The 17,608-nt window shown below is 47.4% G+C and overlaps 1 protein-coding gene across 1 annotated transcript in view; it reads left to right on the top strand.

Annotated features, from left to right (window-relative positions):
• Positions 1-7,838: 7,838 nt before the first annotated feature.
• The window catches only part of Perp (PERP, TP53 apoptosis effector), a 27,680-nt gene continuing 17,910 nt past the window's right edge, over positions 7,839-17,608 (top strand). Inside the window, exons 1-2 of the mRNA XM_012514086.2 lie at positions 7,839-8,137; positions 17,229-17,369. Coding sequence (XP_012369540.1) covers positions 7,924-8,137; positions 17,229-17,369 — 355 coding nt within the window. The 5' untranslated portion in view covers positions 7,839-7,923. The remainder of the gene's footprint in view (positions 8,138-17,228; positions 17,370-17,608) is intronic.

The raw sequence follows: 17,608 nt of genomic DNA, 5'->3' as shown, positions 1-17,608 counted from the left end.
AGATTCTCTGACTACAGTGGCATCAGGGTCAGTGACTTGCTGAAGACCTGCCCATCAAACACGGGGCTGAAACAAAGAGCAGATGCATGAAGTAGAAGAACCAAGACTGACGCAAAGGCTGGCAGCCCAACAGTGATCTCAAGATGGCCCGTCAGGGGGATAACTGCAATGGCTTCACAGGAGAAACAGTAGTGAATGACAAGAACTGCCCAAATGGACACGGAGATGCCGGTTAAGCACGAGTTTACAATACCTGTGTGAAGCCAATAATAACAACGAAAGCCCTGACTGTTCCTGCAAGTGTCACATGAGACCCCAGGGAGGAGAAAAGCTCTCTCTTCTCCACTACTGCAATCAGGCCCTGAGCATGAGATTTCATTCTGGGCACTGTGTCTGGCGAGCAATATCACAATCTAGAAGTTGTTCAGAGAAGAGTCAAAAGTTGGCCAAGAAAGTAAAAAGTTATGATAACAGGGGTTGCTCAGTCAGTCTAAGGTAAGAAATGCAAGCAGTGTGCCCTAAGAGAAGGGGGATGAGAAGTTCTCACGAAGCGTCAGGAGACTTCCACATCTTGATGATAATCTGGTGGAAAAATCATGGGATAGTATGTGGAGATGGAGCAAGGACAGCCGTAAGAGACTCTTCTAAAAGAAGGAGAATGTGGAGATCCTGAGAGTTAAGACTTACCTAGGTTAGCATATTTATTTGAGAAGTGTTTATTGAAATCCTGTTGTGGGCTAGGCACTGGGTACTATGAATACAATGTGATAGGAAACAAAACGGCCTTACACTGAATAGAAGGTGGTATGGGAGTGGATAAAAATTATTTAATAAAGTAGGCAGGGAGAATCAAGATGGCGGAGAAGGTGGAAGCATATCAGTCTATCTGGGATGGGAAACGGAGTTACCCAGAAAACAACTACTTTGCAATGATGATAAGTTCCAGGAATCAAGAAAGAGCCAACAGATAAGCTGAAAAGTCTCAGAGAACCAGGCGACAACATGAAGAAAAGACTGAAGCAGTCTGGAATACTAACGCTGGCTCATCGGGGGCAGGGACCTGACCCCACATACACATGGTGAGCCCACAGTGGGCCAGAAGCAGCCCCAGGAGTTCTGTTATCATAAGCTACAAATACAGTGTGGGGTTTTACTCTGGAAGTGACTCCCTCACATATCAGGCCAGCTTTGGAGAAGATATCCACTGTTGTTCTGACATATTTAAGTGTGATATACTCAGGAACCATTTTGAGCTATTTGAGGACTCAGAAGTCCTAGGGCAGTCATGTTTCAGGGTCTCTTGGAACACCCTACCACGGTGACTGAGTGGAAGTTAGCCACAGAGATGGCCATGGAGGGGTGAGGGAGATAGTCACAAACTCCCAGAAAAGTTTAGGCAGCAGGGAGGTCAGGCCATGAAGCACATGGTCATATTGCCCTCTTTGGTGACAAAAACTGCCACTGTGGTTTTCTGAGAAAACTGGGTCTGACAGCACTGGGGCCAAGCCCAGTGGATTGTGTGGCTCCCCTCACTGCCTCCTTCGAACATAGAACTCAGTGGTTTGTTTGTTTTCCTCACCACCAACATAATCAGGACTATGTCTCTGAGTGGGTATTTGCCATGTTCCTGAGTGTATGGGTAGAGAGGCCTAGGGAGCAAGCAGGAGACCCCTGACCAGCCCAGAGGCTGCAAAGTTAGTTAGGAATAGCAGTGGATACCCAGGACACTGGCCCAGAAGCCTCTGGAGTGAATACATCTCTGAGGCAAACCACATACCACTGACTGGCCCTGCTCAGTGGGAAAGTGGGACAGGGCTTAGCACTCACTCAGTCACAGCCAGGGATGTGGGTGTGGAACCACCACTGGCCCCAGCCATGACTAACTACCCCTCACCCATACATGGTGGACTCCAGTAATACAGGTCCTGGAAAAAAGCACAGAAAATTTTTACTTTTTTTCTCTTTTTCTTGTTCTGTTTCTTTTTCATCTTTTTGTTTTTCTTAATTATTTATTGTTTTATGTTAATTTTAGCTAATTATATTTACTGTGTAAATTCTTTACCTGGATTTTCAAATCCCATTTTCTTCTTCTGTTTCTTCTCATGAATGTTTTCCTTTCTTTTTAAAATTTCATTTCTTCTTTCATTTTCCCTTTCCATGCTCCTTCATTTTAATAATTAATTTTTAGATTTTTAGTTTATGCTATGCTGTTATTGCTGGCTTCTTTACTACTGCTAGGGATGGTATAGTTGGTACTTTTTCTAAGTCAATATCTAGCTTTCCTTTGCATCACTGACATCATGCAGTCTGTTTCCTTCTCCCTGAGTGGTTCTGCGAATCAAGACTTCAGAAGCAGGCTGGACAATGTGAAGGCCCTTGAGTAACAGTGGACAAGATGCTCATCTGTATAGGTTCATAAATCTCAATATAGAAATAGAAGAAGCATGAAGAATCAAAGCAACATTGTTCTTCCAAATGTCCATAATTTGTCAGTAAATTCAGAGATATTGAAGTGGATGAGATGGAAGATGAAAAATTCAATAGACTGATTTTTAATATGAATATTGACTGCTAAGAAGACACAGATAAATAGTTGAATGAATTAAGGAAGACACTGCAGGCCATGAAGCAATTCAACAAAGAGATAAATATTCTGAAGCAGAAACGAACAGAAATGCTGAGAGCAAAAACCACAATCAGTCAACTAAAGCACTCTGTATAGAGCCTCACCCACAGGCAAAGCAGAAAACAGAATTTTAGGAATTGAGGATAAAGTTGAAGAATTATAACATAATTAATACATAATTAGTTACATATTTAAAAAAGAAATTAGGAACAAAACGCCCAAGAACTCCAGGACACGATTAACATGACAAATTTATGGATTTTTGGTATAAAAGAGTTTGCTGAGCTTCAGACTCATGATGTAGAAAATGTATTTATGAAATAGTAACATAAAACTTCGCAAATCTTGGGGAAAATAAGCACACGGTGGAAGAGGCATTTAGAACCCCAAACAAACCTGACTAAAAAAGAACTTCCCCTTATGCCATTATAGTTAAAATGGCAAGAGTATAGAACAAGGAAAGAATATAGAAAGCTTCGTGGGAGAAACACAAACCACTCATACAGGCAAAGCCAAAGCTATTATAGACTTCTCTGTAGACACACTAAAAACCAGTAGGACACGGAACAATATATTTCAATCCTTGAAAGAAAAGTAACAACTTCCCACATAGACTACCTATTCTCTGCAAAGCTGTTCTTCAAAATTGAAGGTGACATAAATACCTTCCAAAATAAGCATTAACTAAAGAAATTCATGATCACTAAGCTTATCTTTGAAAAGATAAACAAGCATTTCAGAAGATGCTTAAAAGAATTATATTTGCAGAAAAGGAAGAATATTGGAAATTAGGAAATAACCAACTACTAGAAAAACAGTAAAATGACAGAAATAAATATTTACCTTTTTATACTAATTCTGACGCAAATGATCTTAATTCTACAATTAATACACAAACTGGCAGATCAGATAACAAAACAAAATGAAAAACAAGATCCAACTCTTTGTTGCCTGCAAGAAACATGCCTCACTAACAAAGACACAGACAGACTGAGAGGAAATGGGTGGAAAAATAATATTCCACGCAAACAAACACAGAATTCAAGTGAGTAGCAATACTCATCTCTGGCAAAGCAGACTTCAAGACAAAATTATTCAGATGAGACAGAGAAGGTCACAACTTATTGTTAAAGGGAATAGTTCACCAAGAAGTTACAACAATTGTAAATGTATGTGTAGCGAACGCCAGCTCAGTTTCATAGAATAAGCAGTACTTGACATGAAGAGATATACAGGTTCTAATACAATAATAGCTATGACTTCAATGCTTTATTCTCACTAACACATAGGTCACTTAGAGCCCCCCAACCGACAAGGAATCATCAGAGTTCCATGTCTCTACAATATTTCACCCAATTGTAGAATACACGTTGGCAGCAGTTCATAGAACACGCTGCTAAATAAACTTTAGGCCCTAAGGCAAGCCTTAACAAATCCAAAAAAGTGGAAATAATTTCTTATACATACAAAAATTTCTTACAAATATCAAAACGTTGAAATAATTTTCTTATCTGATCACAGTGGAATTAAACTGGGAAACAAAAGAGAGAAATCACAGAAGCCAAACAAATGCGTGGAGACTGGACACTGTCGTATGAGTGAGCCAGTGAACAAATCATGAAGAAAAATAAGAAGCCTAGACTCAGATGGAAATCAAAACACAGCACACCATAATTGCTGGGATTTAGCAAAGACAGTTTTAGGAGAGAAGTTCCTTCCTATGAGTGCCCACATAACAATCAGAAAGATCTCAAATAACCTAATGATGCAGCTCATGGTTTTAGAAAAACAGGAACAACCCTAAATGAAACCCATCAGAAGGAAAAACATAATAAAGATCAGAGCTGAAATTAAAGAGCTAGAGGCTAAAAGAACAACACCAGGACCAGGAAACAAAGTTGGTTCTTGGGCAAGATAAACAAAACTGATAAACTCCTAGCATGAAAGCCCTTCTCAGCAGACAGTCCACACTCCAGAAAATGCTGATGTCACACTGAAGGGCCGCACGGTGACCGTGGAGGCCCCCAGAGGGACCCTGCCGAGGGGCTTTAACCATATCAGTGCAGAACTCACTATCCTTGGGAAGAAAAAGAAGAGGCTGCGAGCTGACCAGTGGTGGGGAAACCCGAAGAAACTGGCTACCCCTCGCACGATCTGTCGTCCCGCACAGAACACCATGGAGGGTGTTTGCTGGGCCTCCGTTACCAGATGGGGTCTGTGTGTGTTCGCTTTCCCTCCTCCATCTGGGTCTCTTGTGGAAATGTGGAATTTTTGGGTGAAAAACACACCCACCAGTTTTGTACAAAGACCGCTGTTGCTTGCTGAGTATCTCAAGCCCAGAAGATGAACTAATCTTCGAAGACAACGACAGTGAGCCTGCTCCAAATTCATCTCCTTTGCTTCAGCAAGGCACAACAGTCAAAAACAGGGGCACCAGAAAATTTTGGGGGTGGAATCTAGGTTTCTTTTGTTCTTTCTTTCTTTTTTGGTACAGGGTCTCACTCGGACTCGTAGTGATCCTCCTGCCTCAGCTTCCAAACCCGATTTCTGTTCCAGTGGCTGGCATCAGGCACACCCAGGTTCCAGTGCAGCTCTGAATGCAGTAACGGGAGTTGTTTTCTCAGTGTTCAGGTTTAATTTCAGTGTTGGCACTTCACCATAAATCAGTGGGTTTGGGTTGCAGTTTGGGCTCTAAAGAGTTCACTGTCAGTGCACTGGAGACCCCTGCACCCCATGTTTACTGTGGCATGACTCACGAGAGCCAAGACACAGAATCAGCCTAGTGCCTGTCAACACATACATGCACAAAGAAAATGTGGTGTATATATATGATGGAGTACTACCTAGCCATGAAGAAGAACACAATTTTGTCAACTGAAGGAAAACAAGTAGATCTGGAGATTGTCATCTTAGGTGAGATAAGCAAGATTCAGAAGGACAAACAGTGCAGGTTCTTCCTAAAATGTGGAATCTATAAAGCTGACATGAAAATAGAAGGGGGTCTATTATTAGATGAGAGGAAGGAATAAAGGGTGTGGGAATAAGAGATAGGAAATAGGGGGGCGGATATGAGCAAAATGCCCACACTGAAACCCAGTACTGTATAAAATAAATAGCAACTAATAATGAAAGGAAGATTTTGTTTTAATGCTTGGCTTTTATTTGCCAGATAAAGCATGCCTGTTGAACCCTAAAATGCAGGATGTTAACCTTTTGTGGAAGGGATTTTGAAGAGAAGGCACCAGGGCCTGGAGGACGGCGATGCCGTCATCACTGTCTGGGGGTTCAGGAAAGGTCCCCGAGGAAGGGACATTTTGCAGAGATTTGATATCTGGAGTCCCTTGATCAGAGGAGCTGGAAGGAGTCGGGCTTGGCCAAGATTCCCGCAGCCGCTGTAGCCGGCAGGACTCGGCTTTCGCAGCAATCAAGTCCTTCCCCAAGTCCTTGCCTGGCCACAGCTGTCACCTATGTCACAGCTTTCACCATGAGAACTGAAAAGCAGCACCCTGCATTTGCCCCTCGGGGGACACTAGTGCCATCTGCAGCTCAGAGACTTGGTCCTTCCGTGTCCCGTGCAGAGGGCTTTGGCCCACAGGGACTTTGCGGCCTGGAGCAGGCGACCCCACGCTCTGTGCCTCAGGCTCCTGACTCAGACGAAGAGGGCTGCAGTGCAGGGCGGTGAGACCTCCGCTCGTCTCTTCACTGAAAGCTTCCCAGGCTTTTTTCTATTTTTGCAAGCGTTCTGCAGTCCCTGTCATTTCCAGCAGGGGGCGCGAGCTAATTGTCTACCTTTCACTCTGAGCCGTCATTCCGCGACTGGCTAGGATGAATGACCTCGCAGTTTAAGATAACTTAGCGACTTCTGGTTGGCATGGGCACACAGAATTTGCTCTGAAAATTACCCTGAAAATCCCCCTCAATCATACTAAGGTGGAAAACGCAAAGCTCGCCCTTACCACCCTCCTCACCAGCACCCTTCAATCACGGCTCTCTGCGCTCAGTACCGCCAGGGGCACTTGCACCACTTTAGCTCTTTCACGTTCACCAGAACACTATGCGCAAACACACTCCGCTTCATAGATGGAGCAACTGAGGCACAAACATCAGCTCCGCCAGGTATGGTGGCGCACACCGCAATCCGAGCTACTTGGTAGGCTGAGGCAGGAAGGCTTGGAGGGGGTGGGCAGCCTGGGCATCTTGGGAAGGGCTGGGGTGAGGCTCAGGGTTCCCTGGCTCGACTCCCAGTCCAGGTACGTCCCCACCCAAGTTACAACTCTAAAATTCTTCCGATATCAAGACACCAGTAAAACCTATTTTGTTTGAAACAGCTTCGCCTATGATCAGCGCTGGATCATGATTTGCAAGAATCTGATTTTCTCCCCACAGCTGTGGAAAACACTGAGCACACAGGTGTGAGTGCTCACACAACCCCGACGCACGCCGCCGGCAGAATCCACCCGGGACTGACCTTTGCACGGGAAAATATTTACCTTTCAGGAAAGCTATGGGAGCTCTGCCTGCCTGGAGCAAGGCTGTCGCGAAGGGCGCCACTGTCTAGGTGCAGAGACCCGCGGGAGGCAGCCCGGTCGTGCCGCTCACCCGGCCGGCCAAGGCCTGAGCGCCCGGTTCTCCAGCACACTGCGGAAGCACTGGGGAAGCTGGGGTCCACGCACCGCGCCCCCTCCTCCCCGGCGACTCCTCCAGATGCCCTGAGCTTTCTACCTGGAGAAACAAAACTAGGGACGAGTGGGTGGAGTGGGGTTCGGCTAGCTAGAGACCTGCAGGACCCGGCACTAGAAGACGCGGAGCCGCGGGGAAGCCTTCCCGGGCAGCCGCCAGCAGCTCGCAGGGCGCGCAGCCGGCTGCAAAATCCCAGCCCCGGGGAGGCCGAGGCAGGAGGGTCCCTGGGAGCTGGAGGCCTGCCTGCACTACAGAGCGAGGCGCGTTACAAAAACAAAACTATGTGTTCGTTCTTTAAAGTCCCTGAGCTCTCGGTCCGCCTAAACGGGGCGCAAGGCGCTGGGGCCACACGAGCACAGCACCGGCGCTCGAGCCACGGGAAGGACAGGCGGGCCGAGAGCCCAGGCCGGGGCGCGAAGGTACAGCTGGAGGAGGTGGGGTCCCCGGGGGCTGGCCCCGGGCCGCGCCCCGCCCCGCGCTGTAACCCGAGCCGGCCGGGCAGGTCTCGCCCCTGAGTCACCGCGGCGGGTGGGGCCGGCCGCCTCCCCGCCCCGCGCCCTTTAGAGCGGCGCGCGCGGCCCCGGTCCCTGTCCCGCTGCCCTCCACCCGCCGTCGAGATGTTGCGCTGCGGCCTGGCCTGCGAGCGCTGCCGCTGGATCCTGCCGCTGCTGCTGCTCTGCGCCATCGTGTTCGACATCATCGCGCTGACCGGCCGCGGCTGGCTGCAGTCGGACACGCACGTGCAGACGGCCTCGCTGTGGTGGAAATGCGCGGACGAGCAGGGCGGCACGGGCTCCGCCGCCGAGGGCTGCGAGAGCCTCATGGACTACGGTGAGCCGGGTCGCCGCTTCCGGGGAGCCCTCGGGCAGCGCGGCGGAGGGAGGCGGCGGGACGCGCGGGACTCGGGCTCCGGGGGTGCGGGGGGCGTACAGCGGGCGCGGCTCGGGCCGCACCATCGCTCGCCGCAGCCCCGCGAGGCCTGATCTGCGCCCCTCGACGTCCGATCTGCCCCCCAAGACCCGATCTGCTCCTGGGCCGCGTCCCGACCCATTCATTTATTCACGGTTCCGGCTGCAGCGGGTGCCCGGGACGGCTTGCGCCTCCCACTTTCCGGGCGGCGGCGACCTCTTTAGGCCGATGATCTAGAGGAAAGGCCGCGGGGACTCCTTGGATTTCGTGCTTTTTGATCTCTGGAAATGCACACGCCCACTCGGTACCTTCCAAGTTTGCGTTTTCCCAAGTCTTTAAAGCTTTTAGAGGGAATTCTAATTTTTTTTTGTAGTGCCTCCAAGAGGTTACTGTGAAATCCTCTGCATTGTCCAGTTAAAATGCATTCAAACTTGGTGTTTTGTAGGCGACCTACCAGGTCTGCTTGTGGGTCTCTTAAAACGGTCATTATCCTGCACCCAGAGACCCTGCAGATTGAGGAGGCCTTGGGGATGGCTGGGGTGAGGCAGCTGGCAGACCGAGCTCAGCGTTCTTGCTGGGACAGGACCTGGCCAGCCGGGGCTCGGGCTGGCGGCACAGCCCTCCTGGGAAACACAGACAGCGCCCTGTTACTGTTTCTTGCCTTGCCGGGTGAGCTCACCTTTAGGGTGTGGCGGTTCCAATCTCAGGCTGGTGGACTCTTTTGTATATGGTAGGGAACAGGCAGGGCATGATTCTAGTTTGATTTTCATTTTTTATTTAGAAGTCTGAAATATTGACCATTTTTCTGTTAGGAAAACATGGATCCAGCTAGTTCGTTTTGATTTGCTTCAGAAATCGGCCTCTGGAGTTGGTTCTCAAAAGACAGCCATGAAACGTCTATTGTTACTGTTCTGAAAAACACCTGACTTTACCGTTGGTGGTGGCTGTCGCTTCTTGAGGCACTCCATTGACCTTTGCGAAGGTGATTAAGTGCCAGCTTAGGCAGTAGACTCAGCTCCTGCCCAGGACCTAGAAATAAATCATCAGGGAAGGCCGAAGAAGACGGTCTAGCCCAAGCCACCTCCAAGAGGCACCTCCAACCCTCCGAGAACCTAGCAGGGGCCCTTGGCCTATTTTGCTGCTCAACAGTAGGAATTATGCACTCCTACACTACAGGGTAGTTATTTAGGGCCGCCTGGATTCCGTAGATTTTTAGATAGTAAGGGTTTGCTGAAAACAATGTGTGTGTGAGGGTGAGGTCGCTGTGTTTCAGACAGTAAGCAGTTCCTACACTCCAGCATATCTCCTACATACACATACACACACACACCTTTTGTCACCAAGGACTGGGTGAGTGGATCTGATTACAACTATAGATCATTATAGAGAATTGGGTATTTTACTCCATTATGTAAAAGGAAAAAGCTTCTTGATATTTACTAGGAAATATTTTGATTTACCATTGTAATTATTAAAGCAGCCCTTCGGTTACAAAGTGACCATCCCTTTTTAGGATGATACCATGAATATTTATACCATGAATAAATTTACCTTGGGTAGTAAACACAAGCTGGTCCTGGCAAGTACCAACAATAATACTAAAGAACATGGATGTTTTTATGAAGGTAAATAATTCCTTAGAATCACGTGTAAAAAACAGATGATTATGTAATTTTTTAACCACCATTGTTTTTCAAGAACTTCAGTGACCAATCACCTCATTTTTGTTCATAGATGACCCAGATTATACCTGAATATCTTCTTTGACATGATGGTATCAGCTCAGTTAACACCTAGCTTAACGGGTACCTGTTAGTTTTTAATTTATATTTGCTAGAAGGAAATGAAAATCTAAACTTAGGAGTGAAACGATTACCCCAGATTCACCCATAAATAAATGCGGCATCAAACTAAATACGCACTCATAGTGCTATCCTACTGCCAGCACCTTCTTGTCCAGTTTTAGGCTTTGCCAGGAAGATACCAGAAGTATCCGTCACCTGTGTGGATTTCCAACCCTGACGAGCTTCAGCTTGTTAGAGGTGGGGCAAAATGAAGAGTTGCCGCTTGGCCCAGAACCAGGAGAACAGGGAGCCGCAGCGCCTTGAAGCTGATCTCAGAAAGTCAGCTGATTTTATTTCTTTAACCAAAGACACTTTGTATATATGCACTTTTTTTTTTCTCTCCATGAAATCACTCTTAGACAAGTTTTAAAAATCAAGAGCTTTACCAGAATTAATTTTAGGTCATTCAATCCTATGGTTCTTAAAAGTATAGGAAATAAAAAATACACACAAAGCCAACGCTCGTCTTAGACCAACATCGGCGTCCAAGGGCTCTGTTTTGAGATCAGAGGCTTTGGGCTTCTTGGTGGGCTGTGTTGGGGTCAGGGGAGGAGCCATTCTGAGCTGGGTGGTAGACGATTCTGGGTGTAGACGTGTATGTTGGCATCCTGGCACGCAGACTGGCGAGCTGGCCCCTCTGCCAAGCCAATGCCTTCTGGAAATCTAGAAGCCTGTAGCCAGTGACATTTGCTATGCTTAGCAGTAGCCACTGAGAGATTCTGTCCCCTTTAGACCCCTTTAACTGCCTTTGCCTGTAAAATCAGATTCCAGGGGTGTTGGAATTAAGGAGAGGATACAGTTCAGCAGCATAGTGCCTGCCTGGCAAGTTTGAGGTCCTGAGTTCGATTCCAGATGCCAAAACGATCGCTGACTGGGCTTCCCTCAGTGGAGCTACCATGCCTGCTGCTGTTCGCCTGCACCTTCACTGAACTGGGAAGGACTCCTGATCCCTGCTTTCCATCCTTCTCCTCCCTGTGATAGGCTTCAGATATTTGAGGGTAGATCCCAAATTTGTTGCTTGAAGACGTTACTTGGTTTGCACCTCACTGTGAAGGAGGAAGTATAGCATGCGGCTCCCACCCAGCCATGTAGTGCCTGCCTGCTTGCCCAGTCATCCCTCCTCAGAGCCTTCCCGGATGCCTTCCTGGGCTTCTGCAGGAACTCGCCTTGTGTTTTGGTTTTTAAAGACAGCATCTTACTTTGTAGTTCAGGCTGGTCTTGAACTCACGGTGATCCTCCTGCCTCAGCCTCCTGAGTGCTGGGCTTACAAGCATGCATCACCATGCCCTGTCCTTCCTATGTAATTCTTGCATGTGCGCTCAGTTGTCCTTTGGGTTTTTGCTACCCTACATATCAAAGATCAACAGTCCCAGGCCAGGCTGGGAGGCTACTGGATTCTCGGCATCTTAGGCCTCCCCTGCTGAACCGGGAGTGCCTTTGGCAGGGTCCCCAGGTGATTCGAAGGTGCTGCTTTGGGTTGGGAAGCCCTGGTGCGTGAGGACCCTCACTGCATATGCAAAGCAGTGGTTTCCAATAGAGACCCACCCAGGCTTGTGTTTATTTGTAGGAAGAGCCTTTTTACTTCTTAGACTATGTTTTATTCTATTTAAATTCTGCCTATGTGTGGTAGGAAGGACCTCGTAGAAACAACAGGAGGGTATCTGACAAAAATGCAGGTCTCCCAGGCAGGGCCTTCAGCATTGTTAATAGATGAATCTCTGTTCTGCAGGGGGCCCAGCTCTCGCTGGGTGACACCAGTGTCTTCAAGGCACCCAGCTAGCTGGGGGGAGGCCACGGGCTGTCACGGTTGGTTTGGTGCCTGTGTGTAAAACTTCTAAAGAAGCCAGTAAACCCCTGACTGTAGGCACACACTTTAGGGTGAAATCAGTGATGGTCTCAGCAGTATTACTAGCAAATTACGAATATGAGCACTGATTTCCTTGTCAAATACATGTACTTATTATTTGCAAGGTAATTTTTACAAGCTTTAGTTTATCATTTCTAGCTTGACCTCTAAAGGTACTTCTTATTAGTTGTCCTAATTAGTTTGAGGATGAGCTGTCGTTCTCTAACGGAGCGTTGATAAATCTTATTTAAAAGTGTATTGTAATGCTACTGGTTCCTTTGATAACACAGACCTCTTCATAGTTCTTACATGACTTTGGGACAAGTGTAAAATGCCAAATTGATCTTACTTCGAGAAACAAAAACTGTTAGCAAAACACAGCATCTTTTTACCTGGACCTATCGTGTGCTTTCAGTCTCAATTCAGAGATGACAATTGATGGTGACAATCATCACGTCTGTCTGTCTTGCACACTCACACACACACACGCACACACGACAATTGATGGTGACAATCATCACGTCTGTCTGTCTTGCACACTCACACACACACACGCACACACACAGGAAAGGCAGTCAGAGTCAGATTAGGTGTACAAAATAGTAGCGAAGGATGGACTTGTATTCAGAATAGATACAGGTAAGTCTGCCTTTGAAGATCTGTGAGTTCAATCATGAAAGAAGTACCTTTAGGACAAATGTATGCAATTGATGTTTTAAGGGCCAGTGAGATAGCTCAGTGGATTAAGCACCTGCTTAGGCAAGTGCAGGGATTGGGGTTCTATCCTGGGCACCGCAGGCTGTGCCAGCCCCACCCCCAAGCATGCTCCAAGACCTGGCATGGTGGCACACACCTGAAATCCTAACACTGGGCAGGCTGAAAATAGGAGGATTGCTACAAGTCCAAGCTGTGTGGTGAGACCCTGTACCAAATACATAAAAAAATAAAATTAAATTAGATAAATAAAATTGATGTTTTTCACTGGAGTTGGTAGCATGGTAGTTTTGATTATGCACGGTATAATATGAATAATTCTTAGAGGGCTGGGCAAATTTAAAGAGATTGGCCTCATTTTGGGAAGCTAAGTGAGACCAGAGGTTCTTGTGGAAGGCGCTTGGGTGGAGGCCTCCCAAACAGCTCCGTGTGTGTCCTGAGACTCTCAGTGTCGGGGGAAGGTGCTGACGTTCCCCGGCTCGGAGGGGACCCTGGGCCCTCAACACTTTACTCAGACCTGGCCTGGCTCATGTCATTTTCAAAGAAGGTGGCTGTTGACCAGGGAAGGTAGACTGCCTCGCTGGGACAGGCCTCAGTTACTATCTTTCCAGCTGTGCCAAGATTTCGGTCTAAGTAATACTTAATGACTCAACCTGGGTGTTTCCTGCCGTGAGGAGCAGGTTTTACATGCTCCACAACAAAGGCAGCTTTTCTGGAGACAAAATATTGCTTAATTTTCCATTTTGCTTTCCTTAAGACTCAGCGTTTTAAATAAGCAAGATATTACCTGAACTGATTTAATAAGAAAAGTTTGTAAAGTAGTTCATTACCTGTGTGTTCACTTGTGGACATAAGTGAAGTGAACCGCTGTTCGTTTATTTATTTAATTCCCTCCAAATACCCGAGACTACCCATAAATTATATTTCAACTAAGGTGTTAGAGTGGTGGTAATAATCTAAGTTAATTTTCCTGAAATGAACAGGTAAAATCATTAGTAGTATTCTTTATAGGAATGTTAATATGTAAGTAAGCTTCTAAAATATTAATCTGATTGTAAAAATTTGGCTACTGAAATATGTTTCTTGTTGGGAAGTTTTTACTGAAAAGTCCTATTTACTCTTGTGCAGTGCATTTCCATTTTGTTTGTGTTCTTTTATGCCTGTATAGCTGTGTAGCTTTTTATTGCAGTTTCAAAGTTGTGAATTCATAAAAGGAAAAATAAATTTTTGCTTATTAGAATTTAATGATTGGATTTAAATATAATGGCTGGCAGTAGACACGCGCGCACACACACATGCACGCATGCACGCACACACGCACATGCACGCACACACACAGAGGCCAGTAGCTGACTATGGGACACATCAGGAAGCTCTGTGCTCCTCTGTTGGAGGTTCTGGATCTGTTTATAAAGTTTCATTGTGGATCGTACTCTTCTCAGACTACGGCATTAAAGTAAGAAATACAGTGCTACTAAATGCAGATTCCCGGACGCCGCCCCTCAGGCTCTGTTTTGGTGGCTCTAGAGGGAGGCCCAGGAATCTGCATTCTTACCAAGCACTGCTGCTCGACCTGGTTCCTTCTCCATTAAAAGCTTCCTTACTGGAAGGACAAGGCAAAGATAAGAGACTTGTTAGAACTTCTCATCTTGGCCTTCATTCGTTTGTATTTTAAACAAAGCATTCCTAGGTTCGCCTTATCGCTAAAATCTCTCATTGCCCGTCAGCTTGAACTGAGATGTTTCTGAGGCTAGAAAGATCTCTTTCTCGCGGATCTGCTGCTGACCGCATTCTGGCTCTGGAGGGCACCCTGCAGAGCGAGGGCGCTGCAGGAAACCTGAACCACCTAGGTTTGTTGAAATGAGTGACAGAAAGGGATGGTTCCATCGGGTGACCTGGGAGCAATCCTAAAACGGCAGTGCTGTGCATTGGGAATGTAGACAATAAAGACAATAAGGTACTGGATAGAGGAGAAACTTACTTTTTTCCCCATACTGGGGCCATTGCACTGAGCTGCATCACAAATCCTTTTCATTTTTTATTTTGAGACAGTGTCTCGCTGAGTTGCACAGTGAGGTCTAGAACTTGCAGTTCTCCTGCCTCAGCCCCCCAGAGTGCTGGGATTACAGCTGTGCACCACCAGACCCATCTCAGAGGAGGAAACTTAGAGCAGAGAGGGCTCGGAAATTAATGAGCGATGATCTTCACGCAGGAGCGCTCCTCTTAACAGTAGCCTGGACAGGAGGCATTTCTAGCCCAAGGCAACAACCGGAGACTGGCATGTGGATGTCCGTGGCTGGGCCACGGAGGTGGGGGGAAGGGACTGGGGGGGGGCAGCAGGTGCAGCTAGACCACGCCCTCGCTATTCCCACGTGCAGTCTTAGTTTCCTCGGCCTACCCGGGGGCGACTGTGAGCCAAGGTGGGCACTGCGGGCTGTGCTGCGCTAGGGTGGTACTGAAGGCTGGCTGAGCGCCCGTGCCGGTCCTGTCCAAATGCGATGAGGAGATGAGAGGCTAAGAGCGGCGAAGGGAGAAACAACGTGGGCTGTCTGCACGGCAGTTCTAGACCTCCCTGTGCAACTCAGCGAGTCTCAGAATAAAAAATGAAAAGGGGTTGGGATGACGCAGCTCAGTGCAGTGGCCCCAGTACGGGCTATCTGTGAGCCATAACAAAGAACAAAGTGCTGATTCATACAATAAAATGGGCCATCCTTAAAAAGACACCACCACGCTCAGTGAGAAGAGCCAGTCACGAGAGGCCACGTGGTGTGTGGTTCCATTCCTGGGAAACTTCCAGAACGCGACAGGGCTCGGTGAGAAGCGCCTGCTGGTGGTACGGGATGCTTCTTTTCATTTATTTATTTATGTCTGTCTGAGGGAGGAGGTGATGAAAATGGAATTGTGGGCAGTGACGGTTGCACAGCGAACCGCACGAACGGAACGCTCCAGGAAGGTGCGCTTGCGCTACGGACATCATATGTCTAAAAAGAACAGTTGTGTTTGCGTTCAGATAGGCTGGAAGCTGAACTGTAAGTGCTTACTCCCCGAGTGTAGGTATGCCCCTCATTTCTGAGCTAGGGACAGGACCAGCGTAAGCCGTGAGAAGGGGTGGAGCTTCGAGAGCCATTGCAGGCCCTGTGCCATCTGACACCCGTGGAGATGGCGGTGGGCGCCCTCCAACCCCGAATCCAGTGCCTGTCTCCCCCTGATGTTTGTGGAGCCAATATCAGTACTCACACACTCGCGTGCCATAGATCCTGAGTACTTCGGAAATTGAAATTTAGGCAGAGGGGCTGGGCAGATAGCTCAGAGGTCTGAGCGCCTGCCTGGCAAGCGCAAGGATCCAGGTTTGATCCTCGGTACTGCATGCCCTGCCGGCCCAAGCACAAGCCCAGCCACCAAACCCAGGCATGGTAGTGCACTCCTGTAATCCCAGCGCTGGGGAAGCTGAGACACGATTACTATGAGTCCGAGCTGCACAGTGAGACCCCATACCAAGTAAATAAATAACGTTTTTTTTAAAAAATAATAAAATTTAGGCAGAAATTTCAAAAAGCTTTTTCTACAAACATGTAGAATCAGTTTTTTTTTATCTCCATTTAAATTGTATTTGTAGAATCTCTGCCTAGTCATAAATAGTTGCTATTTCCAATGGTTATTTTAGCACAAAATCTGACCTTAATTTTTTAATTTTTTTGGTGGTACCATGGATTGAACTCAGGAACTTGTACTTCCCAGGCAAGCACTTATTCTACTGAACTATCTCCTGGGCCCCAAACCTTAATATAAAACAAAAATCCTTAAAGGTATTTGAAACATTTCCTAAAGAGTTTGCAATTTCAGTTGTTTAGTACCAACATTGTTTATTATGGCTGTGTTGTGTTAGAAACTATGCAGATCTTTTATGTAAATAAAGCTACTTATATGGAAGTTTATTATATGAGAAGCAGTTTAATGAAAGTCCACACTGGACTTTCATTTCAGAGATATAAACATTTGCCCAAAAACCAAAGGGATAAAATTATTGCTGAATCACAACATTTATTACTGATGCATGAGCTGCCCAGTTTCCTGTGATATCTAGAGATGCCCAAGTATTGTCAGAACAAAAACTGTTGCTTCACCGAAACTGAGCTATTGGGAAAACAAACTGCGAGGCTGAGGCAGGAGGATTGCAAGTTGGAGCCCAGCCAGGGCAACTCAACTTAGCAAGAGACCTTGTCTCAAAGCTTTTTTTTTTTTTTTTTTTTTTGCGGAACTAGGGATTGAACTCAGGCCCTTGCACTTGCCAGGGAAGTGCATATTCCACTGAACCATCTCACTGGCCCCTCAAAGCTTTTTAAGGGCCAGGGAGATGGCTCAGTAGAATAAGCACTTGCCTAGCAAGTGCAAGGGCCTGAGTTCAATCCCTGGTTCTGCCAAAAAAACAAAACAAAACAAAAACTTTTCAAAAAGGCATAGTGATGTGCTAGAGAGGAGGGTCAGCGCGAAGGCCCCGGTTTGATCCCCAGCGCTGTGGCTACCAACAACCTCATTCTGTCGATGCGCAGTATGCAGCTTAGGTCTGCAATGCCTGTGTGGTTAATTTCTGGGTTGTGCTTCTGCGCAGCGTGGGGGCGAGCGGCGGTGGCCATGCTCTTCTGCGGCTTCATCATCCTGATCATCTGCTTCATCCTCTCCTTCTTCGCCCTCTGCGGACCCCAGATGCTGGTCTTCCTGAGAGTGATCGGAGGCCTCCTTGCCCTGGCAGGTAAGGCGCGGCAGCTGCACTCCCTCCTGTGTGCCCCACGCAGATCGGAGACACACTGCAGGAGCTAGATTCCCATGCTGCGCTCCATTCTGTGCTCCCTGCTCCAGGGGCCGGGGTTGCCTTCTGCACCCCTGTGGTCCCCAGCCCTGACACCTAACTGAGGGACCGGGGCTACCTGGGTCCCAGCAGCAGAGCCGCTCTGGTGTGGTCTCCAGCCTGGCTCCCTGGCCCTGGTGCCG

The sequence above is a fragment of the Octodon degus genome, unplaced genomic scaffold (genome assembly GCF_000260255.1).
Source record: "Octodon degus isolate 3935 unplaced genomic scaffold, OctDeg1.0 scaffold00024, whole genome shotgun sequence".
NCBI lineage: Eukaryota > Metazoa > Chordata > Mammalia > Rodentia > Octodontidae > Octodon > Octodon degus.
The sequence above is the reverse complement of the archived record's forward strand: the minus strand, read 5'-3'. Positions and strand labels throughout refer to the sequence as shown.